The sequence below is a fragment of the Eumetopias jubatus genome, unplaced genomic scaffold, assembly GCF_037043125.1.
Source record: "Eumetopias jubatus isolate StellerSeaLion01/CBP00866 unplaced genomic scaffold, mEumJub1_p1.0 scaffold_12, whole genome shotgun sequence".
NCBI classification, from domain to species: Eukaryota; Metazoa; Chordata; class Mammalia; order Carnivora; family Otariidae; genus Eumetopias; species Eumetopias jubatus.
This window is the reverse complement of record NW_028274818.1, coordinates 25,347,159-25,371,660: the sequence shown is the minus strand read 5'-3', so window position 1 is coordinate 25,371,660 and position 24,502 is coordinate 25,347,159. Positions and strand designations below refer to the sequence as shown.

Sequence of the window (24,502 nt, the reverse complement as noted above, 5' to 3'; positions counted from 1 at the left end):
ACTTAACTTCTCTGTTTCAGCTTCAGCTATAAAGTAGGAACAATGATAGTATCTGTATCCATAGGGCTATGTAAGTATTGGATGAATTGATACGTGAAAAGCTCTTAGGATTGTGCTTGGCACACAGAAAATGCTTAAACATGAGCAATTAATGTCATTAACTTTAAGATTCCACTCCGAATGGGAACCCCCAGGTCCCCACGAAGATGCCCCACAGTCTCAGCCTGGGGACTCAGAAAGGTAGCAGCCATGTCAGATCAGCCCCTGGGAGAAGGGTCCCGGCAGAAGCATAGCACGGCCTACCAGCTCAGGAGCCTCAGATTTCAGAGGCCATGTGCATAGGAGGGTCAGAGGGCACATCCCTCCAGACCCTGATCACTTTTTACCTGACCTGGGTCCCCACCAGTCTCCAGGAGGAATTAGAGCTAGACTAGAACAGAGGGGTGTGTGTGTGTGTGTGTGTGTGTGTGTGTGTGTAAGGATGGGGTCGGGGGGGAAGACAGTGTCTCCACCCCTCACTTCCCCTGCTACCCCACTTTGTCGCTGATCCTGAAGTCAAATGATGAGGTAGAAAGACCCCTGGGCTGGGCATTAGTGACCCCGGTTCCAATCCTGGCTCTGTGACTTTGGGTGACTTACCTTCCCTCTCTGATCTGTTTCTCAAAGGTCCCTCCTGGCTCTGGTATCTCATGGTCTTTGGGTGGGCTTATGCTTCCTCTCCCCCAGTCCTGCAGCTCTATCCCAGACTCCTCTTCCACTGTCTTCTCCCTCAACCTCCCCCACCCGGCGTCCTTGCAAAAGGCTCCTAGGTCTAGAGATGGGATAAGTCTTTTTTTGAGAGCGAATAAGGGGAGACAGACAGCCTCCCAGCCAATCAGTTTCCATCTCCCCCGCAGCAATACTTCTCAGGGGTCAGTAGGTGGGTCCAGACTGCCAATTTAGCAAACACTGGGCCCCTGGGAACAGGAGTCTAAAAACAGCTAAGGGGCAGACGCTGTGGAGGTCAGATGCCTCAGAGCAGTCGGCATCCAAGGGAGGGAGGGCTGGCTCCAGCTCAGGCTCCACCTCGGGTTCCAGTCCTGGGACATCAGTGTCTGGAGTGCCTACCCTGGCCGTTATTTCCTGACCTTATTGCTCAGAGCTCTGTCTCTGCCCCAGCCTGCAGCCCTCACCCCAGTGGGTACCGAGGGGGCCACAACCCTGCCGAGCCCCAGGGAGGAAGTGAGTTGGGGGAGGTAGAGGCTCCCAACCTGGTGGGGTATTTGATACGTCACGGGGCTGGTGGCATCAGGGAGAGTACCCTTGCTTGCCAGAAGTCAGGACTCCAGGTTCTCCCCCAAAAGGCCCTCTTGTCAGAACACGCAAGAGTGTGACCTTCTCCCTCCACCACGGAGGTGCTAGAAGTGGAAGAAGAGAGTGGTTCTGTCTGGCTTTCTCTGATTTCTTGTGAGCCAGAGCAAGATGGGGAGAGAAGAGGCCAAGAAACTTCGCAGGCATGGAAAATCATGAAATGATGCAGCAGTAGCTTGCTCCAGTTTGGGGCACAGTCAGTCCCTTCTGGATTCAGGGAACTGAACCCAAACCAATAAGCAGGATTGGCTAGATAATTTGCCAAAACAAAACGAAAATGCAGGGTCCCTTGTTCAAAAAGCATGAAGAATTTCAAGGCAACAACATGGGGCACCTGAGTGGCTCAGTCGGTTAAGCGTCTGCCCTTCAGCTCACGTCATGATCTTGGGGTCCTGGGATCAAGCCTTATGTCTGGCTCTCTGATCAGTGGGGAACCTACTTCTCCCTCTGCCTTCTGCTCCCCCTGCTTGTGCTCTTTTGCTCTTGTCAAATAAAATCTTTAAAGAAGAAAGAAGAAGAAGAAGAAGAAGAAGAAGAAGAGGAAGAGGAAGAGGAAGAGGAAGAGGAAGAGGAAGAGGAAGAAGAAGAAGAAGAAGAAGAAGAAGAAGAAGAAGAAGAAGAAGAGGAGGAGGAGGAGGAGGAGGAGGAGGAAGAAGAAGAAGAAGAAGGCAACAATAAAGCATTAAACCAGGTGTGGGGCCTTCTGTGTGTGGGACCCCCTGGGCACTGCATGAATGCATGTCTGTGAAGCCAACCATGCCAAGAACTATCATGTATTAAGCACCTACTGTGTATTAGACGTTTTATTTACATTCTCTCATTTGATCCTCCAACGACCCTATGGAGTAAGCACGATTAGGTTCTCTTTATGGATGAGACAATTTAGAGAAGTTAAACCACTTGCCTAAGCTCACACATGCTAGTGAGTGGTAACTGCATCCAGATTCTTCCAAGGCCAGAGCCTGTGTCTTTTCTTGAGTAGTGCTGCCCCTGATCCGCAGCATCGAGGGGCTGCCAGGATCACGGAGTTCGAGTGTGGGCGCCCTGAGGTGGGGGCAGAGACTCCCTGCCCCAGTGTGGCCTGCCCCATGCCAGGCTGCTGGAGTCTGCAGGGGGCCCGGAGCCAAGCTGGAGCATCAGGGCCCTGCTGATGGTACACGGGCCCTGACTCAGACCTGGATTTGTAGTCAGCTCTGCCTTGCAGTATGTGACTAGTAAAGTCACTTAGCTGCTTACAGCCTCAGTCTCCTCATCCGTCAAATGGGATAACACTATCTAGTTCATGTTATCATGAGAACTAACTGTGATTTAGATAAAGTGCCTGACACATAATAGACCCCCAGGAAAATAAACACATTGACGGTCTCCCCCCACACACACCCCCCCCCCGTTTCCTCTATCTTCTGAAAGCCCCACTCTCCACCTGTTCCCTCTCCTTCCAAGAAGCAGCCCCAATTCCCTCTATCCCTAGGGCTTTTCCTCCGGGCCTGGCTGGCCAGGGAGATCCCCTCAACTACTTTTCTCCTAAATAACCTGGTGGCAGTGTGCATTGGTTTATTGCTAATCATGCCAGGGACAATCAGAACATAAACGTAGGTAAATGACCAAGTTTCGGGATTCTTACAGAGTCATGGCGGGTCCAACTCCTCTTGGGGGTGGCAGCTGCTGGTCCTGACGCTTGTGCCTGCCTGCTTTCCTTCCTCAGTGGGGTCTCAGTCCAGGGCACCTCCTTTCCTTGTCCCCATCCCCTTCCAGGGAAAGTGAGCTGTCCCCTTCCTGCAGGAAGGCCTCCTGCCCTGGAAGCCTCCAACTGGGTACCAGGGCAGGATCTGGCTGCCTTCTTGTTCTCAGGGAGGGGCTTGGAGTTCTGGCAACTCCTGGCTTAGGCCCCTCAACTCCTTGACTTCGGGAGTCCCTCCCAGCCCGCGGCAGCAAGAGGAGGTAGGTGGTTGGGTTAGGAGATACCTAAGGTCTGAGAAACACTCTAGGAACAGTTGCTCTGGGAACACAGAGCAACTTCTCCCTTCCTCTCCCCTCCCCTCCCCCAGAACCCAGCCAACTGCAGCCTCAGGCTGCCTGGGGTAATGCCTGCCCCTTTGCCCTCTCTCCAGGAGTAAATATTGGATCAGCTTCAGTCACCAGCTGTTTAACTAAGGGCGAAGTCGTGGGTTCACAAATGGCTGGGATCCTGGGGAAGAAGTGCTGGGCAGTATTAACATCCCAGAAGAACGGTGGGCCAGCTCCCTGGGACAGACAGTAGGCCTGGGGGTTCCAGACTGTTCACAATTCCTTTCCGTCTCCCCCCACCCCCACCTCTGCCAGGCACTGCTAGATACCAGCCTGCAAGTGGGGCTGTCACCTGGAGCAGCCAGTGCCCTGGAATGGGTCTTTCTTGCCAGGTCATTTGGTACTCCAGTCTAATTTGGGGCAGCCTGATGGTTCCAGATATTGTGCCTGGTCATACCTGTTCACTCGGCTTGACTTATCACCTCTGCCTGGCCGCTCAGGTGCATTTTCACCTGGTAGTACCTGACATAGTCAGATGTATTTTGATGGGACATACCTGTTCATTCAGGTAGAGGGCCCCCCCTGACGCCGGCTGATCATTCAGGTGTGTCTGTCCAGAGCAGGCCCGGTATCTGCTCCATCACTCACAATCACTCACACAGGGTGTGTTCCTGGGAATCCCTGGTAATCACACCACTCAGGTCACAGGCTCACCCCAGAGACAGAGGATGGTGAGTAAATCCTTCCTCACTCCACCCGTTGTAGCCCCAACCCTGGGCCCATCCAGATTCCTTCTGGTTCCTGACCCCTCCTGACCCCTCCCGTCTGCCAGGCCCCACTCTCATCCCCCGGGCCACACCTCGCGGTTCTGGGGCCTCCACCCATCCCCAGGCAGCAGGAAAAGGGGAAGTGGGTCTGGGAGGAGCCCCCAGGAAATAAGCTGTGACTCCAGGGCTGGGTTCACACGGTGCGGTGTGGTGGCCCAGGGCTCCCTGCTGATCCCAGCGGGCCACAGGCACATCCTGCCCAGGCCTTTCTCAGGGCCATGCTAGCCTCAGAGGCCAGCGTGTGAGTCACCACTGTAAGGCTGTCCTGGCCTCTACCCCTTTCCCCAGGCTGGGGGTGGCAGTGTTGACCTGGGGTCAATCAGAGTCAGGATAACCACAGGGAAGAGGGGGCAGGGGCCAGAGGGGTTTCTGGGCGCTTTTCTGACTGTGGGCAGAGTTAGTTCTCTGGGCTATAGCTGGGCACTGGCCATCCACCCAACTGCTCTGTTTTAACAATTAATGCCTTGCAAATGTATGCCAAACAGCACGCACGTCTTCTATCCGTGCCTTGGTTTCAGAGGCTCTGGCCTCTGGGTCTCCCAGTCTCTGCCCGCCGTGAACTTGTCTTCTGGCTTGTGTAGAATGATTTGCTCGGTGGCTCTGTCCTCCATCAGGATCCAGCTGCTGGAGCCAGAGCTTGGAGCTTGGAGCTTGGAGCCTCGAGTCATTGAGGCCCAAACCACTCCAGCAGGGGACCAGCTAACTCTGGAGGGGTGTAGGCACCCCATCCCCAGACCCCAGCCAGCTGCCTTCTCTCCCACCTCCTTTCTCCCTTAGCTCCATCCTCACAGTAGGCCCCTCCCCCCGGTAGCCACACTTGGTAGGGTGCGCTGTCTCTGCCCTTCAGCTGGAGATCATGTTTGACTAGAGACTTACGGGTGCCCAGGATACCTTTTCAGTATTTATTCAAAGTGGATTTAGCAGAGAGGACAAGCGCTTGGTGGGGGTGGGCACAGAAGACCTCTGGCTTTCCCAATCAGTGTGTGCTCCCCACTGAGCAAAGCCAAAACACTGCGGTCCGCCAACCCCACCATCTTGTCACTAGAGCAGACTTGACCATGAGGCGAGCTCACCTCTACCCTAAGAGGGCTTGTCAAATGATTTCTCCTACACACGTCTTGTTATATTTCCAGAGGTGGTCTGGGCACCTGCCAACCAGTCCACTCCCTCCTCCGGTTTTGGATACAAAAGTCTCTGGGGGCTGTCTTGTCCAACCTCTTCTCCCAGAATCCATCCCTGTCAACCCCCTTCTGGTTACAAACCAATGGTGTGTGTGTGTGTGTGTGTGTGTGTGTGTGTGTGTGTGTGTGTGTGTGTGTGTGTGTGTGGTGTGGGGTGTGTGTGTGGGGGCTATATGGTGTGCATGTCTCTGTGTGTGTATGTGGGGTGTGTGTGTGTGTGTGTGTGTATGTGTGTGTGGTGGGAACATGTGTGCGGTGTGTGGGTGCTTAGATGTTCTCAAACAAACCTGGAGCAAAGACTTTCCAACACCCCTCTTTCCAGGACCTCACTTCCTCGTGCCCAGCTCAGAAGTCTCTATAGAAGCCAGTGTGGCACATCTGCCCTCTGTGGGTCCTGGGGGTCCGGGTGGGAAGAAGACCCGGTCCCTCCTCTCATTCCATGCTCTTTCACTTCCTTTCCCTGAGAACTTCACAAAACTCTTCCCCAGCTCAGGGGAGGGTCCTGGGGACCCCCACTCATAACTCACAGCCCTCCGTTCCCCTTCCCCCAGCAGGGTCAGAGCAAGGCCTCACCCTTCCCCAGCCCCTCCCCCCTGCCCCCCTATCCCCCACAGGAGGGGCAGGCCGCCCCTTGAAGAGCCGGGGATTTTGTGTTTAATTATGGAGCAGGCACTTGGCAAGGAGGCAGCTCCCAGCAGGCCGTGCGGCGGCGACTCAGCACCCTGGCTAATGAGACGGTGCCCCGCCAGCTGACGGAGGCAGGCTCTGTGATCATTGCTGTGGGGGCTATTGCTTTCCCATGCAATCAAGAGCAACGTCCTCCTTTTCCTCTCTCTTTAATCTTCCTGACTGGGAGAAATGGAGTTCTGGTCTCTCCTAACGTGTTATACCAACCCGGACATACCATTCGATGGCACTGGGATCCGTTCAAATGTCTCTACTGCATATGATGTTATGGGTGTTCACAGACCCCCTGAAGCCCTGCGTGGACTCCGCGCGCCACCCCCCCTCAGCTGCTCAGGGGTATGAAGTTCTCCACGTGTAGGAGGCCTGAACCCAGATGGAGATACCTGAGGGTAGGAACTGTGCCTGTCACCTTGACCACCGGATAAACAGTGCTTAATTAGTGTTTACTGAAGGAAGGAAGGAAAGAAGGAAGCAAGGGACGCAGGGAGGGAGGGCATGACCCCTGCCTTTAAGAATTTCAGAATCTAATTAGTTCGACAAGAAACACAAACTAAAGATTTTAAATAACAGCTCAGGAGAAGAGTCCACCAGGAGCTGGATCCATTGCGCTTGCCGGACAAATTATTACAGACACAGGGGATGGAGGGCCGCTGGTGCTGTGGGCACTGGGGTGGTGGGGAAGGTCAGTCGGGTGACAGCGGTGGGGGCCTTGGAGCCCTCTGGGAAGATGTCGTAAAGGTGTACACGATGCTCCTGTCACCAGCCTTGTTTGCTTTCTCTGCGGGGCAGTGGGATCGGGACAGATGGGCCGGGAGGCTGGTGCCATCACAGGCTCCTGCGGCTCCCCCCAGCCCCGGCCCAGCCCACCGGCTCGGCAGTTACCAGTTCGCCCAGTTGCCCCCCAGCCTGCCGCATGCGGGCTTCTGCCCCAATCCCGCTTCCAGAACTGACCTCATAGGGTCAGTGATCCAGGCTGACCCACCACCTCCATTTGCCTGGGGCTTCCAATTCCAGAATTTGGAGACTCTCAGGCAAACTGGGATAGTTGGTTACCCCACCAATGGCTTCCTAGTTGCCAAATTCAATGATGCCTCTCAGTCCTTAACCATCTTGACCTCCTCCCGATACCTCGTTCCCCCTTGATACCCTCTCCTCCTGGCTCCTGTTCTAACTCCAGGCCTGCACATTCTTCTCCTCCTTTGTCAGCTGTTTCCTCTGCCAATTCGGTCCTGCCATTTGGGTTCTACAGACCTATTACATGCTAGGTACTAGGGATATAAAGACTGAAGATGTGGCATCTGGCCTCGGGAAAGCCCAGTAAAGAAGATAGACATGGATCCCCCATGTACTGGGAGACACGCAGTGAGAGGAGTTCTTCACACTAAGGAGTGATCAAGCCTGTCCGGCCAGCATCAAAGACTATGAGGTATTGACTCCTGAACAGGGTTTTGAAGACTAAACAGGCGTTTACCAGGTAACAGGTGAAAGGAAGAACCCTCTCCAGTTGGTGGGAATGACATGCTCAAAGGCATGAAGCAGTGAAGTGCGGAGGTGCGTGCAAGGGGAGTGCACAGAGTTCATGTGGCCCGGCACGTACCAATGATGGGGGTGGGGAGGCTATAAAGCGAGCTGATGAGGGAGGCAGAAGCCAGCCACATGGGGCTTCCTATGCCATGCCTCTTGGAGCAAGTCCATGAATGAACTTCGAGAGGCCCATAGCTCCCAAAAATGAATGGAAAACACTGGGCATGTATGTTTTTGATTCTAGGAAGGGAATCTCTCAGCTTTCTTCAGATTCTGAAGGAGGGGACCCAAGGCCCACTGTTGGGGAGTCATGAGAAGGAGCAGCTGGGCAGAGGAGCCCTTTGTCAAATTTTCATTTTGGATTAAGATCTCTCTGGTAGCTGACCAAAGGGAGGATGATGAGGTATGGAAGCCAGAAGCCAGTTTGCCAGGGAGGCCCGCACGGTCTGAGCTTCAGCCCTCTTCCCTGGCCCTGAGCAAAGTCTCTTCAAGGCAGTCTGCCACCCCTATAAGCACCTGTTCCAGACCTATCCAACAGACCTCCCCAGCATTTCCAGATGTTTCCACCAACATGTTCTGCAGGCCCCTCATAGTCCACCTGGCCACAGCTGAAGCCAGCATCAGCGCCTGGCACATGGTAAATACCAAGGAAATGTTTTCAAACTGAATTGAGGTCCACCTCTACAATGAGCTCATGAGCTGGATTTTAGGGTCTTTCTGGGGATCAGCCAATTTTCTTTTACCCAGAAGTTTCAAAATTCTTAAGCTTTTCTGAAAATATAAGCTATAGTTCCTATCCTTATTGAGCAACTGAAAGGAATTTCTTTATTATAATACAAGCCCATTCTGTAATACACATGCTGAGCATGTCTTCGACCCCATCTTACAGGTGAGCAAACTGAGGCCCAGGGCTAACAAATGGACTTAGGAAGCCCAGATGAACCAACTCTCTTTTCCTCCCCTCCCTGCATGGGGACCCTCTCCCCATAGTGACCTAATGCTAGCCAGTTGTTGCCTGCCTGCTCACCCCAGTGGCTGGTCCGGTCATGTTGCTAAGGGCCACTTCCCATTTTCCCTGCTTTGTGGGACGGTTTCGTTGCCATGGCAATGCAGGTTGTGTCTGTGTGTGTGTCTGTGGTGTGTTTGGGAGGCGCTGCTGGACTCAGGGGTGGGGCTCTAATTGGTTTGACGGTTGCTAGGGTCAACAGGGCTGTGATTGGCTTACTCTGTTTATGTGCCCACCCTCTCCTGGAACCCTCCGCGGATGTAGATTTTGCTCCCTCTGAAGTCTGGCGCGGTTGTACACAGCGCATACAAGCGCACACGCGTGTGTGTGTGTGTACTCACACATGCACAAGGACATGCATGCCTGTACATTTAGCACAAGCAGTGAGGAGAGGATGTGATGCTCGGCGCAGTGACAAAGTGGCAACTTCTGGTCTCTGTCGTGGAATCACACTGGAACCAGGTAAATGACATTTGTCTCCTAATCGTCCCCACTCTCCAGAAGTCACTGGAAAACAATGGCCTGGATTTATTCAGAGGAGGAGGAAGAACTGGCTGGGTCCAGCGACGTCCTGCTGTCCTGACTGACTAGCACGCTTGGAAGGAGCTAGGCCACTGGGGTTTGGTCCATGGGCTAAGGTCCCTGCTGCCAATCTCGCTCCCGAGGTTCTTGGGGAGAGCGTCCCTGTGTTCTTACTTCGTTTCTCATTTCTCTGGTCTTCACTTGTCTCCTAAGAACCCTAAGAAGGTCTCTTTGGCCAAACACTAATGACCTCATATGCATGCAGATCTTCTTAGAGTTTACAAAGTACCTTCACATTCACCCTCTCATTGAACCCTCCTGAGAGGCAGCATTCACATCATTCCCATTTTTCAGAGGAGGAAAATGGAGGCCCAGATCAATGAAATGGACTCTTGCACCTTAGGGGCAGAGTCAGATCTCTGGGCCTCCCAAGTGTCCCCGCGGTGCTTTTGAAGACTGTGCTGCCTGTGTGTGGACAGGGCCAGAAGGGAGGAGAGCCTGCAGCAATGTGCAGAAAGGAGATTCTCTGTTGGCTGAACTCTTCCTGTCTGGATGCTGTGCCTCCCCGGGGAAAGTGGGGCGGGCTTGAACTTTGGTTTTTCAGAAGCTATTCGAATGCACTGCCCACACAGTCTGTGAGGGAGAGCTGTTTCCACAGCTTCCCCACTCAGCCCTCGGGCGTCTGGGGACGCCTGTCCTATCTGCAGGGCAGTGGCATGTCATTGGCAGCAAGGATTGGAGTGGGGGAGTAGGCTGGGCTGCGGCTGGGCCCCCGTTGTCATCCTGCCAGCACTGCCCTGGTGACCAGGGTCACCCCGATGCCATTTAAGCTAGCAGAGGGGAAGGGGTCTGCAGGAACTATAGGGGAGGGGCCCCGGAAGCCGGTGTGCCAGGGGACATCCCTAGCTGAGAGTCTCTTGTCAGACCCTCTGCAAGGAGGCTGTTATCGAGCAGAGAAGAGAAACAAGCATTGATTGGGCGCCAAGTTTACATCACATTGGAACCTCACAACAGCCCCAAGAGAAAGGGACTATTGCTATCTCCACGTTACAGACTGGAAAATCAGAGAGGTCACAGACTATGTGGCTGTAAAGCCCAAGGTCTTGCTCGGTGGGGCAGGAGGGCAGGAGTCCTTCCTTAGTGGAGGACCAGGTAGGGCTGCTTCTACTAAGCTGGGCTCCTTGAGAGATATATGGAAAGAAAATCGGCATGGGAGTCATGGCGAGGGACACCAAATGGTTTTGCAGGGAATTTTTAGAAGGGCACAGACAGGGAGCAGAAAAATTAGGATGGCCCAAAGAGCACACACACGTAGGCTCCCTATCCAGCTAGCAAGCTCTGCCCACATGGCCATGTTCGCTCTTCTCTCGTTCCCCTTTTTTTTTTAAGATTTTATTTATTTGTTTGAGAGAGAGAGAGAGAATGAGAGATAGAGAGCACGAGAGGGAAGAGGGTCAGAGGGAGAAGCAGACTCCCTGCTGAGCAGGGAGCCCGATGTGGGACTCGATCCTGGGACTCCAGGATCATGACCTGAGCCGAAGGCAGTTGCTTAACCAACTGAGCCACCCAGGCGCCCCCTCGTTCCCTTCTTCTAACTGCCCATCTGCTCATGCCCTTCCCTGGGGCTGCTGAGGTTCTGCAAACCATTCCCTGGGTTCCATATAGACACCCATCTGCAGTCCATCCCCTTCTCCCAACCCCAAGGAATATGACAAATGCCTTCAAAACTGAACATTTCAGATTGTGAAACTCAACCCCATGTCAGGTAGCGGGGGGTTGGGGGGGCGTGATGTGACAATCTCTGAGCAGACAGCTGGCCCTACATTGCTTAAGCTGTCACTTCTCCTCTGTGAAGTTGTCCCTGAGTCTTTGGGCACAGTTTCCTCCCCTGCCCCAGTCCCTATTGCTTTGCTATATGACTGTTTCTCTGCATATCTCTTCCCTACTGGATGGGGAGCTACATGAGAATAGGGACTGAGACTTAAGTCCCAAAGATCAAGGACAATCGGTGGCACGTGTCAGGTCCTCAACAAATGCTTGTGGCAAGGACAAACAACAGTAATTGCATCTACTATTTATCGAATTCCTATTATGAATTAAGCCCATGCTTTGGCATACATTATCTTTTTTTTTTTAAAGATTTTATTTATTTATTAGAGAGAATGAGAGAGAGAGAGCATGAGAGCGAGGAGGGTCAGAAGGAGAAGCAGACTCCTTGCCGAGCAGGGAGCCCAATGTGGGACTCGATCGCGAGACTCCAGGATCATGACCTGAGCTGAAGGCAGTTGCTTAACCAACTGAGCCACCCAGGCGCCCTGGCATACATTATCTTTAATATATACAACAACCACACAAGATGAATTTTAGTATCTTTGTATTACAGATTGCAAAACTGGGCTCTGAAAGGTTAAGTCATTTGCCCAAGGTCACACAACAAATAAAAGGAGGTTCTATGAATCAAAGCATCCCTAAGAAGCTTCCAGCTTGGTCTATCACTCCAGAGGTTGCTCCCTTATCTTCCAGACTCAAACAGACACAAAGTTCCGTGATCCTGGCTCCAAACTATCTCTCGAGTCAGTCCCCTCCCCTTTCCCTGCTGCCACTGCTCCAGCCTAAGCCTGCATCATCCTTCACTGGAGGCAACCTGCAAACTGGGGTTCCTGTCTCCAGATGTGCCCCACCCCCAATCCCCCTCTTGGCTGGGGGATCATCCTACACCAAAGACCTGATGATTTCTCTTTCCCCTGAAATATTCCACACTGCCCTGTAGTTCCCAGATAGAGCAAATATTAGAAGGGTCTTCAGAACCCAACACCTGCCTCCCTCTATGTGTCACCTCTGGTCCCAGCCCCTCTAAGCTCTGGCCTCTCATCCCTGAATTCTGCAAAGGTGTTACCTAGGCTTCCTGGGAAAACAGAAACCCCTTCCTGCCCTCCACTGTCCTCTCATCCCAAGACCCTCAGCGCAAGCAGCAGAAGGCAGCCCCAGGTCTAAGCTGGGTCCTACAACATCCCGACTCTTGTTCCCTGTCCCATTAGACCGTGAGCTCCCAAGGGACTGTGTTCGGTCTATCCTTTGTGCCCAGCATCCTGGCTATTGTTGGGCATATAAGACATGCTCAGAAAAGTTTTGTTGAAACCTCTTGACCTCATCCATTCCCCTCGTTCCTTGAAGCTCTACCCTTTGGCCCCGTTCTCTCGAATCCTCTAGTACCCACAGTTTCTTAGCCATAACCCTCTCCCCTGCCCTCCCTGTCCCTTCCTGCCTCTGCCCAGCCTCTCTGCCCCCCTGTGTTATTATCATACACGTAGATTATGGAGCCCGGCAGCCTACTATCCCCAAAGTCTGGAGGCTCTGGATCCATCCACTCTTTGCACCTCTTCAGCACTAGGCAGATTTCTTTTTCTAGAGGGCATGTGCCCAGGAAATCTGCATGCCCTGGCAGAGAAAACAGAGGTAGCAGAGTTGGGAGGCCCTTTGTAGGGTGCCCCTGCTGACTACCCACAAGTCACTCACCTGCAAGCGCCTGGGGTCTTCCTTCTTTCTGCATCTCCAGCCCTCCTGGAGTCTGGAGTGATCCCGTGTTGTAAGCTGGATGCGGGCTGGCGGTGGAGGGCAGATGGTGGTACTGAGAGATGAACCTCAGGCCCATGGCTTCCAGAAAGGAAACACATCCACACTGTGGACCACCCTCCTCAAGACACACTCTCCCACACACCGTGAGGACCCCCAGACTGCAGAGGTCATGCCCACCAGCAAGGCAGAGGACACAGACCTCTTTGGTTTGGTGCCCATACGATCTGAGATACCACCCCCTCTCCTCACAGCCTTCAGGAGGAAGCAGGGCTGGGCGGGGCCCAGGTGGGGCCACTGTGCCCTTCACTGCTTCCCCATCTTCCTCGGATCTCTGAAGTTAGATGGCATGGCCATTAGCCTGGGTCCTAATTGTGGTTTGCCACTAACTCTTTGTGGGAAGTTGGGCCAGCCCGATCTCCTTCCTGGGCCTCAGTTTCCCCTTCTGTAAAATGAAAGCTGGACCAGCGCTAGCTATTCTGTAAGGTCTCTTGGATGATTCTCAGTTGGCCTGTGGGGTTTAATTCCAAAAGACAAACTGAATTACCCTTCAGGGTAGGAAATGGGGGTGATGGCTAATGGTGAAGCTTCACTGAAGCCCCAGAGAGGTGGGGTCAACCAGGTGGGAGCTTGGTCCCAAAAGGTAAGTGACAAGTCCCACTGGACAGGGCAGAGGGAGAACCCCAGGGCTACTGTTGCAAGAACACTAAAGGTAATTATGGCTAACAGGATAGGCCTGTGGGCATTAGCTCCTGGGGTGCCCGGTGCTGGGATCCAGGATCAGACTCAGAAGGTGGGAAAGCTACCTTTAGAGAAAGGCACTGTCAGCAAATCACCCCTGGTGGTCTGGCCCCAGTCCTGGGGTGCTCCGATCCAGAGGGGCTCATCATCGCCTAGTCAAGGCTCTCCGGGCCAGCCCCAGAGGGCTGGCAGAGGCCAGGCCTAGGAACAAAACCGGAAGAGGCACTTGGACCCTGGTTCCCAGAGTGGGAGAAAGGGGTGGGCACCCGGGCAGAGGGAGCCCTGGGGATTGGCAGAGGCTGTGGGCAGGGCGGGAGGGACGGGGGAGGAGTCAACTTGTACACGTGAAAAACTCTGGCGGGGGCTGGGTTTTTCCCTTCCTCCTCCTCCTCCTCCCCCTCCCTCCTCTTCCCCACCTTCCTCCACCCTCCCTTCCACTCCCCTTCTCCCTCCTCCTCCTCCTCCTCCTCCTCCTCCTCCTCCTCTTCCTCCCCCTCCTCCTCCTCCTCCTCCTCCTCCTCCTCCTCCTCCTCCTCCTCCTCCAGCTCAGGTTGCAGCTTCTCTGGGGAGCCGCTCACCTTTCCGGAGCTGGGGAAGCAGCCCCGAGCCCGGGCAGGGACCCCAGCAGGGCGCAGGGCACGGCGCCCAGCCCCGCGGCACCCCGGCTGTCGCGGGCGGGAGCCGGCGCGCCGCGGCCCCCAGGACACGCGCGGTGAGTCCCGCGGGCGACGCGCAGTGTCCGGAGGGCTGGGCGGGCGGCGCGCCGGGGGAGGAAGGGGGCGGTCGGAGGAGGGGGCACCGCGGCGCCGGGTAAACCGAGCAAAGGTAAGCGGAGCGGCTCTTAAAGGCGCCGGTCTGCTTTTGCCCTGGGGCGGGAGGTTGGAGGGAAATGCCGGAGCGCTGCGGGGAGATCGGAGATCACTAGGCGTGCGGGCTCGCGTGCTGGGGGTGGGTGAGGCCCCGAGCAGGCCCCTCCCCAGTTCCAGGTGCGCCGGTTTGCCTTCGCAGATCCCTCCCTCCCCCGGCGAGTGTCCGCCGGGACTCCCTCCGGCCCCCGGGCTCCGGTCTGAACCCGAGGAAGCAAAGTTTTCCACCCAGGTTCAGACCAGGCGCTTTCCAATCGCCCTTCCTTCTGGGAAGGGCAAGGGTCGGGAGTCTCCGGTGACGGGAGAACCCGCGCGAGTGTGCGGCCAGATCGCGCCTTGAAGGGCTTTCTGGGCTCCGGTGAACTTTCCAGAGTGACAGCCTGGAGGGTGGGAGACCAGAGCCCCGGGGTGAAGGTGGAAGGACACGCGAAGCCCTGCAGGTTCCAGCGTGGGGGCGGTGGAGGCGGACTGGGGCCTCTGGGATTGCGGCCTCTGCTCTGACCCCCCAGGAGACCACAGGGGCCGCGGCCCCTACCCCGCAGCGGCAGGAGGCCAAGGGTTAATAGAGCGGTGGGGGGGGGGCGGCGGGTGGCCTGTTGCGCTGTGTGGCTTGAGGATTCTGCTGTATGGGGGCGGGGGGGGGGGGGGCGGACAGGATCAGGAATCTGGAATCTGGAATCTGAAATCGGTCCGGGCTGGAGGCCTCTCTTCTCTCCCTGTTGGTGGCCGGAGTTGTCTGCAGGCCCTGTGGGCGTCGGGCTGTTGAAACAGTGACCGATTTTCTGTGCTGTGGGGTCAGCACCCTCCTAGGCACCAGTGGCCTCTTTAATGCTCTCTGAACCCTTTCCTGACAGCAGGGGTAGGAAAGTTAGGGCTGTGTGAGGAGTGAGGGTCAGCACCCCAGAATCTCATCCCCACCCCCAGCCCATCCCTCTGCAGTTCCTCAGCTGCAGCCTGGGCACTGTGACTCACTGCCAGCTCCAGCTATCGCCCCCTGGCCAGGACCCTGTGAGATGCAGGTGGCATTTTCCACTGGGCATGGGCACACAGCACATTGGGACACTGGGCTGGGGGACCAGAATCCTTGAGGATGCTGGGAGGACTGGCTGACAGGCTCGCCTGCCCACAGAGATCCCCTACCTTTAGTCTAGCCTTGGGAGGGGGCTGGGACACATGGCTTAGGGTTGAGGGGAGGCAGGGTTGGTCCCAGGCAACAGTGGCTTCTGGGTTTGGGTCTGCATCTTGAAGGCGGTCTGGAGAGAGGGGCACCTTGCCACAGCAAAGCTACTGGCTCAGATTACTCTGCCCCAGTCACCTCCTGTGCAGCTGATGAGCCTGTGAGGCTGACCTCCCCCACCCCTGCAAACTCACCGCCCCGTTAGGTTCCTAGGACTCTCCCCACTGGCCACCCATGCCCCTCCAGGAGAATAGAGCCCCCATTCTTCCCATATGTATGGGGGTTTCCAGAGCCAGAGTGGACTCAGTCAGTTACATCTGAATTCTGAATGCCTGGGTGGCTACCAGTTATAGAATATCTGCTGGGTGCCCAGCAGTGTGTCCCACAGCTTCATAAAGTAGGCATTGCTGTCCCATTTTATAGGCAAGGAAACAGAGGCTCTAAGAGACCAGCTTTCCACAAGTCTCATGTAAGTGGGATCCAGCCCACTTCCATCTGACCCTGAGCTCCCTGCTCACAGTCCCTGCCCCATCAGGGGAGATCCTGGCCCGCTCTGGAGTTCTCTGGTTCGACATCAGTCCTCAGGAGAAGGAAGGATGGGTGTGGTGCTCCGGGTAAGGAGGCTCCGGCTTGTTCTGTGCCAGGCAGAGCCAGGCTTCTCCGTGGGTCGCAAGAGAGGAGACACCAGATCCGGGGAACAAGTAGGTTCTTGGTCTGAGATCTCATGGGATCCAGCTGCCTGCCCAGGAAGCCACCCCCTGAGTCCCAGGGGACATGATGCTGCCTTTCGGGCTGCACTTGTTTTCTCTGTAGACCCAGACTCTGTCGTCTGCTGACATGCCCCATGCTATAGGGCAGAGCCTGGCTTGGTCTTCCCAGCTTCTACCCCAACCATGCCTCTTCTTTCTGGGGTCACCTGTTTGGGACTTTCGTCCATCATCTCTATCCATCCCTCCCGATTCCTTTCCTTCCCTGAGTTTGAGACCTAAAGGGGAGGGCGAACCAGGGTTTTGCTGGAATCCAGGTCCAGAACGTACTAGCTGACCTCCTCTCCCCAGCAGACTCCTGAGCTTCTCCGAGCCTCAGTTTCCTGATCTGTGAAATGGGAGTCATCGTAGGGCGGGTTGTTAGAGGAACTAAATGAAATAACACATAGTGCCTGGCATGTAGCAGATGCCCAATGATTAGCTGAATCGTGCACGGTTATTTGGGAAGGAAATTTCCCAGTTATGACACCATGCCTGGCTCTGAGGTAGAGAAAAAAGCCGGCTTTCTTAACCCCAGCAGGCTGGGCCCTGAGCATCTTTCCTGCTCTTCCAGCTAGGGGAAGAAGGGATGGATGGAAACCTGCCAGGAGGGGACCAGGAATCTATGTTGTGGGGACTCTGCCCTCTAGTTTCTCGCATGAGCGAAGGTGGGCACTGGAAGCTGGAAGACCTGCAGCCTCTGGCTCCAAGGGGCCTCCGGCCAGGCCTCCTTGCCCTGGGGTAAGAAGACCCTCGCTTATGACTTACCTAATCGCAGTCCCTTTTCTGCTCTGTTGTCTGTGAGGGAGTAGCTGGCGTGGGTCCAAACTCACCTGATTAGCTTCACCTCATTTTTGGGGAACAAGTCACATTTCTCTTTTGTAGCCCCGTGTCCTGCCCTCATCTCTCCTCTCCCCAACCCTGGACCCTTTGCCTTTGCCCCGCTGGCTTCAGCTGCCGAGTGGGCGCTTTGCCATCTCCAAGGGATGGGAGCTCCCCAGCAGTAGGCTTGTCTTGTCCTGGTCTCCACAGCTGCGTACATACCCCTAGAACCCAACTCTAAGGCCGGGACTAACAGTGGTTCGGGCCAAGGGCCTGGGGCCCAGGATCACCATGGAGCTGGGGGCTGGGCCCGGCGGGATCTGGCCAGTGGTGCTGGCGGATCAAGAAGAGGGAAAGCTGTAGGCGCATCTCAGCCAGGACTCCTGTCTGAAGGAGAGCCCATCTGCTTCTGAAATCTTCACAGTTTCATGTGCAGGGGAGGAGGGATCGGGAGGCAAGTATGAGGTTTGACTCACAACCAGAAAGGGTCTTAAAGCTCCTTGCAGGCATGGGTGTCCCTGGTGAGGCAGGGCACCCTGGGTAAGGAGACGTTGGCCAGAACTTTTGGAGGGACAGTGGTGAGACCCTCTTTCTTGGAACGGTGGACCAGGCTCCCACCCTGTGCTCCCACCCCACCTACTGACATTAAATCAAATCTTCCCTGGAATTGGCGGGGTGGGGACAGACAAGGTGACTCTATAATGGCCACCCCGGTGCATTCATTCATTCTTTACATGCGAGCACCCGCCTTCTGTCCAGCATGGGGGGCGGTTTACCAACTTGGGGTTTGGCTCCAATCCTGCCCCTGCGGCTGAGTGAGGTGCCTCGGGCGCAGGACCTTGCCCACCCAAGCCTCAGATTCGTCAGTGAGAAAATGGGGAGAGTGGGAGTGTTACACGTGCCGGAAGGATGTCAGTAAAGGCAGCGGCCACCACACTCCCGGCTTCTTGCCTCACCTCGTGTCATTAGCAAGGGGCAGTAGCCCCCCGCGTCACTGGGCTGCACGTGGCAGTTCTCAGTAACCTGGCTTCTGCTTGGTCCCTGTAGAAACCATGGCTTAGGCCTCAAAAGGGGGAAGGGAACTATTCTTAAAACGTTTCTAGTCTCCCTCATGCCAAGGACCTTCTGCATTTTATTGTTATTGTGGTAAGTTCTGACAAAATCCCAGAATGATTTCTGTCTTTACACCCTTGCTTCCCTAAAGGAGCCTACCCTTCCTTTCCTTTGTGGGGCAGGTGGAGGGGGGGGGTCCCTTCAGGAACCAGGGCTGCTTCTCTCCTCCGGCCCCAGGCATCCAGCAAAGGATTCAGTGCCTGAAAGCAGGTAGGAGGTAGGTCCTGTGCCCGAGGGTATCACTCATAACGTCAGCAGTGCTGGGTCTCCAGACCACCTCTGCAAGCAGGGCATGGGATGAGGCCAGACGAGGGGTCCCAGAGCCCCTCCCTGTTCCTGGCCTGGAGCCCAGCTGGCAGTACCCCTCACTGTGGCTGGGCTGGGTGCCATGCACTGGCCTGAGCCACAGCTCACGTTGCTTCTTCCCTAGGCAAGGTGGTCCTTGAGTGGGCTGCCGATTGCCCTGGTGACATCGCCCCGTGGCAGGGGTGCTATCTCTTGGCAGCCCCTTGCAGTCCCCAAAGGATCAAAGAGAGCATTGAAGTCACAGTCACAGGCCCTCAGTTCTGGTCCCAGCTCTGCCCCTTCAACCTGCGTGGCCTCGGGCAGGTCATTCCCCTTTCTGAGTCCCGCCTTCGCGTGAAAAATGAGGGCACAGACCAAGGGATTTCTAAAGCTCCATCCAAGATGACGGGTTTGTGGTTCTAACTTTTACCAATCCTGCTGCTAAGGTGAGCAGTGCTCTGAGACTCTGGGAGGGACCCTGCCCTCCGTTCTTTAAACTCTGGAGCATAGACAAGGGCTTCCCCCAGCCAAGGCCTGCGAAGCCGGTCCCTGCCACGGCTCGGATGACTGAGGAAACCCTGGAAGGCCTCCCCACTGTCAGTTAAGAGGAGAAAAAGAACCTCCCAAAGGAGTGGGTGCTGGATTCAAATGCCGTACAGACACTGGACGCTTGGGGCAAGCCTCCGTGAGTGAGGGCTCAACCACCTCCAGCCCGTTCCAGTAGGGCATGCGAGCCAAAAATGGTCAGTACAGTTTTAAATGGGGAAAATTCAAAAGAAGAAAATAATATTCTGTGGCATTGAAAACAATATAAAATTCAGATTTTTGTGTCCACGAGTAAAAGTTGATTGGCAGACAGCCCCACTCACTTGTGTCCATCTTGTCTTCGGGCACTTTCTACAAGGGGTGGGGGGGAATCGTGTGATTGCAGCAGAGACCATATGACCCCCAAAGCTGAAAATATTGACTGTCTGGCCTTTTACAGAACAAGTTTGCCAATCCCTGTTTGAGATAATTATAGTTCTCCCCAGGCTTGCACTAAAGAGTTTTGGAATCTCAATCTAAAAATACTTTCTTTTCATTTAAAAAGAAGTGTTACTTCTTTTAACATAAGCAGTGAGTGGCCATTATGGAAGTATCAGAGGATACAAGTAAGCAAGAAGAAGATATTAGAGTCACTCCCAGTTCCCCCACCCAGAGATAACTTCTGTTAGCAATTTATCTTGTGTCCTCCTGGATTATAGGTATAATGTCCGAGTTTATAAGGGTGTGTCTATGGCATGTGAATATCTAGCACACATGGAGCTTTGTGAGTTGCACACATCTGCCCTTCTCACTTAAAAACACATCTCAAACTATTTGCTCCCTCCGGTCCCAGTGAGGTTTATTCTAGTTTGTCAGCCCCCTCCCCCCCCCCCCCCCCAGGACATGTAGACAGCAGAGCAGGTAGTCAGTTGGACCTGCTCATTGCCACTCTGGGGCTTCCTGGGCCAGAGCTCTGGGTATGGGAGTCATCAGCACGTGGCTGGCGGTTTCCACCACGGGAGAGCATGAGGTCACCAGAACAGAGCTCAGAGGGGAAGAACAGAGGGCTGGAGAGGGAACTCTGGGGAGTGCCAGATTTGAGCGACAGGTAGAGGAAGTGAGTCTGGCAGATGGGGGAGGGACAAGGAAGCAGGAGGAGAGCCTGGAGGCCAAGGGAAGGGAGACAGGGCGTGGAGCCTAGGACAGTGGCCCCCCCCCCACCCCCAGCAGGTACCTGTGGAATGAGTGAGTGACTAGGAGAAACCAGTACCTCCCCCGAGGAGCCTGACTGAGCTCAGGGCAGCAAGTGACACTGAAGCGGGGCATTTAGAGAACAGCGGAACAACGGTGAGGTGTTCAGAAGTTTCTCAGAGGGGGCCTTGGAGGCAGGAGGAGCGGGAGGTGGTCCCGGCCAAGGGGGGGGGGGTACCTGGACCCAGCCTGGTGGGAGGGAAGCCATGCTAAGTGTGAGGAGGCCAGCTTGCCTTAAAGGTTGGAAGATATTGGCGGGGGTCCTGTTGGAATGTGGGCCAGACTGGAGGGGGCAGGCAGGGGGCTGCTGGGAGTGGAGTGGAGTATAAATAGGAATACAGTCAAGAGATGCCGGGAAAGCCTTTCCTCCTGCCCTCCTTGCTCCCGAGACTGAGAGGTCCCCAGGGATGCCAGTACTTGATGTTAACAAAGATCCCGTGACAGACCACCAAGAAAGCTGGGATTCTTGCATGGATGAGGGAGAGCTAGAGGGTGGGCAAACTTGACCTGCCTTATTTCTCCTCCATTTCATTGTGTGGAAGATTGTGGGCACCAGCTTCTGCGCTTAAGCAAATGGAGAGGAGACAGGTGTGAGCTGTTTCCTTTGGGACTGAAGGAAGACCTCAGAAAAGGTTCCAGACTTTGGGATTTTGAAAATGCTGGGCGAGGTGGCTGAGGGACCTTCCTTGAGGGTCTGTAATGGAGCCTGCCTAAAGGAGCAGGGAAAGGGTCTCCTCCACCTGGGAGGGGAGGCGGGCCTGGTCTGGAGGCAGGGTGATGTGGGGATGGGTCTTGCCTTTACTGCTCCTTGCTGCAGCCTCTGGTCTGGAATGTTCTGCACAGCCAGAACCAGAGCTGGCCGAAGAGCACACTGTTCCATCTTAGCACTTGCAAATCCAGAGCCTCTCCAAAGACTGCAGACCAGACTTAGCTGGGTCTCAGAAAGGGTCAGAAAGAAAAAGCAGAAGATGACGTATGGGCCTCTGTTCCTTGAGCCTTAGGAACCCACGGAGGGCAACAGTGAGTATCAGCAGGGCTGATATGGGGCTAGAAGTGGGCAGTCAGGGGGTCAGGAAGGGTCATCTGTAGGGGTCAAGGCCAAGGTCTGACCAGGGTAGTGCACCTGACCTGTGAGGCCCTGGGAATCTGCCCCAGAGGGATGGGAACACATGAGGAAGGCCCCAGGGCCCTGTCAAACCCCCTCCCCACAAGCCCCGTGGGCCCCAACTCAGTGGTGTTTGGTGGGAACCTAGCATTAAGACTTTCCCCATCCCCAGTCCATCCCTCACAGTGGGTCATCTGCCCAAGCAGAGACCTCCACAGACCTCGCTGAGGGAGTCACTGTCCGGCAGGCAGCTTCCCCCTGTGCCTCAGTGGTTCCCTGTCTCCCCACCCCGTGACTGCCATCCGAGCCAAGAGCTGGCCAGAGAAGGCAGGTTAGGTTACAGCTGAGGCTTCGAGTCTAGTGGGCAACTGACTGTCTCCTGGCTTCTCTCTTGTCTCCAAATAGCCCCTAGAACTCAGAACTCAGAACTCACGGCTGATCATTTGAGGGTTCGCTCAGTGCCAGGCCCTGGGGGTGTAATGATGAGTCAGACCCAGTCCTTGCTCTTAACATGCTCACAGGCAAACCAGGGAAGCAGACAAATGAACAGGTGCAGTCCAGGGAGCCAGACATCCTGCTTGGGGATGTCCAGGATGCCATAGGCTGGGGCCAGTGGGCTTTCAGGCCAGGGGAGAAGTGACGGTCATCACAGAAGGCCTCTTGGAAGGGGCTGTGCCTTTCTGCAGCCTTGAAGATGGAAGCACTCGACTGGCCTTCCCTAGTCCCTGGCTCACCAGTCCCGCCGATGTCCCCGTTCCCACTGAGAGTCAGAAGAACCAAGGATGTCCAGGGTCTAGGGCTGGTTCACTGGACCGTGGGCCTTGCTCTGGGTGCCCAGAAAGAGGGCCAGGCCCACCCCGGGTATACTCAAGGCCCACCTTCTCAGTATGGACCTGGCCTCATGAGATAAACCTAGAAACAGGGCCTTGGCCAGACTGAAAGGAGGAAGAGAACCAGCGTATACTGCACAAGACAGAGCACCCTGGAGGCTGAAGGGGACTAACGGTCTTTGTCCTCAGTGGGCCTCGTATGTATGTAGAGGAAAGAGCTGTAAACAAGCCTTTGGGGCGCAGTGGCCTGGTGGCCTCATTCATTCCCCGAACACTGCCCGAGCACCCTGTAGGCTCCCAGTGCTGCATAAGGTGCTGGGCAAACAGCTCACTGAGACCCCGCTCTCGTCCTGCGGGACATCACAGTCTAGTGACAAGTGTACTCAGGCTGGTCTGGAAGCGACAAGGAGGAAGCATCCCAATTTACCTAAAGGAAGGAGGTGTGGTCATGTGTGGCTCTCCAGAGGAAGCGAGACTTGAGTTGAGTTTGGAAGTCATCTTACCAAGGGAACAATGAGGAAGGGCATCCTGGGCCGAATGAACGGCACGTGCAAAGTTGTGGGGCATGGGTGTGGTTTACTCTGGGAACACCAAGTACACCCCATAAAACTGGACCCTCCAGGGAGCGGTGAGAGCCGAGACTCAAGAAGGAGACAGATCAAAACACAAGAGGCCTAGTCCGCTGGGCTCTGGAGTTTGGACTTCTGTCTGAGGGCAGTGTTATGTTGAAGGATTTTAAAGAGGGGAGTGACATCGTCAGAAAGCAACCAAGAAAGTTAAATCCTGTAGCCTCTTAGCAGTTGGATCGGGGATTAGATATTCTCCCCATTTAGCAGACAGTGAAACTGAGGCATGGGGCGTTTTCCCAGGTCATGGTACTGTTAAGTGGCAAAGCTGGGATTTCTTTCATAGTCCAAGCAGCAGAGAATTTTGGAGAGCCAGCCTGGCCAGCATGTGGCCCTCACTCTAGGACACTTCCGACAGGTAGGACCCCACAGGGGTAAATGGTACATCTGCCCAAAGAGCAGGGGCAGCCCCGAGCCCCAGACATTTCACCTCCTGACCACGCTTCCTGCAGGTTAGCCCTGCATGCTCCTGGAAGGCCTTCACCGCCTGCTTCCTGCGTTCCCAACAGAGGCGGTGGGAAGCATCTGCTTACTGGCAGGCCGGCTGCAGGCCTCTCTGTGCTCCTCGATTCTGGCCACCTTGAAGGCCCCAGGCTCCCAGCCTCTCCTCCAGGCCGGAGCTGGGGCGGAGCGAGGTCAACGAAGAGGGCTCTGGGCCACTGCTGACTGACTGCCCCTGAGGTTTGTCGCAAGCCAGGGAAACCGAAGCCCCACGCTGTGCAGGGCCGGCTCAGCTGGAGGATGGAGGAAGAGATGCTATCTAAAGGGGTCCCTGAGGCACAGATCTCACTGGGAGGAGGGAGTGGCTCTGAAGTCCCAGCTCATGACGTCTGCAAACTTGGTCAGCCGTGGCCGCTTGTTCTGAAACCCGCCCAAAGTGGCAGAGTGACTGAGGTCGGGGGGCAGGGAGAGGGCGGCCGAGGGTGTCCTGGCCAGTGATCAGCCTTCGACACCGAGGCTCAGAACTTCTGGGCTTCAGAGAGTGGGCAGTTGCGAGTTGTAGCCTTCAAGCCCTGTTCCTGGGCCCTCAGAGACTGAGATCTAAAAGAAAAGAAAACAGAACGAAAGCAGAGGAGGAACTTGGAGAAGCCCCTGACTTGTTCCTGGAGCCTAGTAGGTGCTCCCTGTGTGCCTGTCAGCTGTCCGTCACCAACACCAGGCAGAGGGGGCAGAGTGCCCCTGGTGAGAGGGGTGCTTGAAAAGTCCCCACTGGGGCCCCGGGAGAGGATGCGCTTTCTCGGACGGTGCCCATCCGAGGGCCGCCCTGTGGCCCTGGGGGGTCGGGGAAGCCTCGCCAGACCCCAGGCCTGGACTGGCCTGAACTGTGGACCAGGGTACAGGTGCTGGAGCCGAGCTTGGGTTGTGGAGAGAGGGGAGACCAAAGCCATTGGAGGCAGGGGGCCGGATTGAAGGACCTTGGGTGAAGGCTGTGAATTGGGGCTTCATTCAGGGAGGAGGGAAAGGGCTTCTCAGAGGGGTTTGCTAAGAGGAATCTCCAAGCCTGGCTCCCTGGAGATGCAGGGAGGAAGCCGCCCTCCGCCCTTCACACCAGCCTCACTTCCGTGGGGTAGACACTGCTGCCCAGCTTCCCTGGATGCTCTGCCAAGCTCCTTCTCTGCCTCTGTAGTCTCCCAGTCAGGGCCCGGCAGGTGGCCCAGGCCCGGGGCAGGTGGCGGGTCTGGGGCCTGGCAGGGGCTGTCCTGGGGGCAGCAGGCTGTGTCTGCTCTCCCTGGACACT

At 55.6% G+C, this 24,502-nt stretch overlaps 1 protein-coding gene across 4 annotated transcripts in view; it reads left to right on the top strand.

Annotated features, from left to right (window-relative positions):
- Positions 1-8,872: 8,872 nt before the first annotated feature.
- CDK18 (cyclin dependent kinase 18) overlaps positions 8,873-24,502 on the top strand; it is a 30,649-nt gene continuing 15,019 nt past the window's right edge. For 2 of the 4 annotated variants that reach the window (XM_028120265.2, XM_028120264.2), the window contains exon 1: positions 8,873-9,044. In XM_028120265.2, the coding sequence (XP_027976066.1) occupies positions 8,942-9,044 (103 nt within the window). In that variant the 5' untranslated portion in view covers positions 8,873-8,941. Of the gene's footprint in view, positions 9,045-13,969; positions 14,131-16,794; positions 16,949-24,502 lie in introns of those variants that run through there. The other 2 variants (XM_028120268.2, XM_028120266.2) reach the window with 2 other exon arrangements.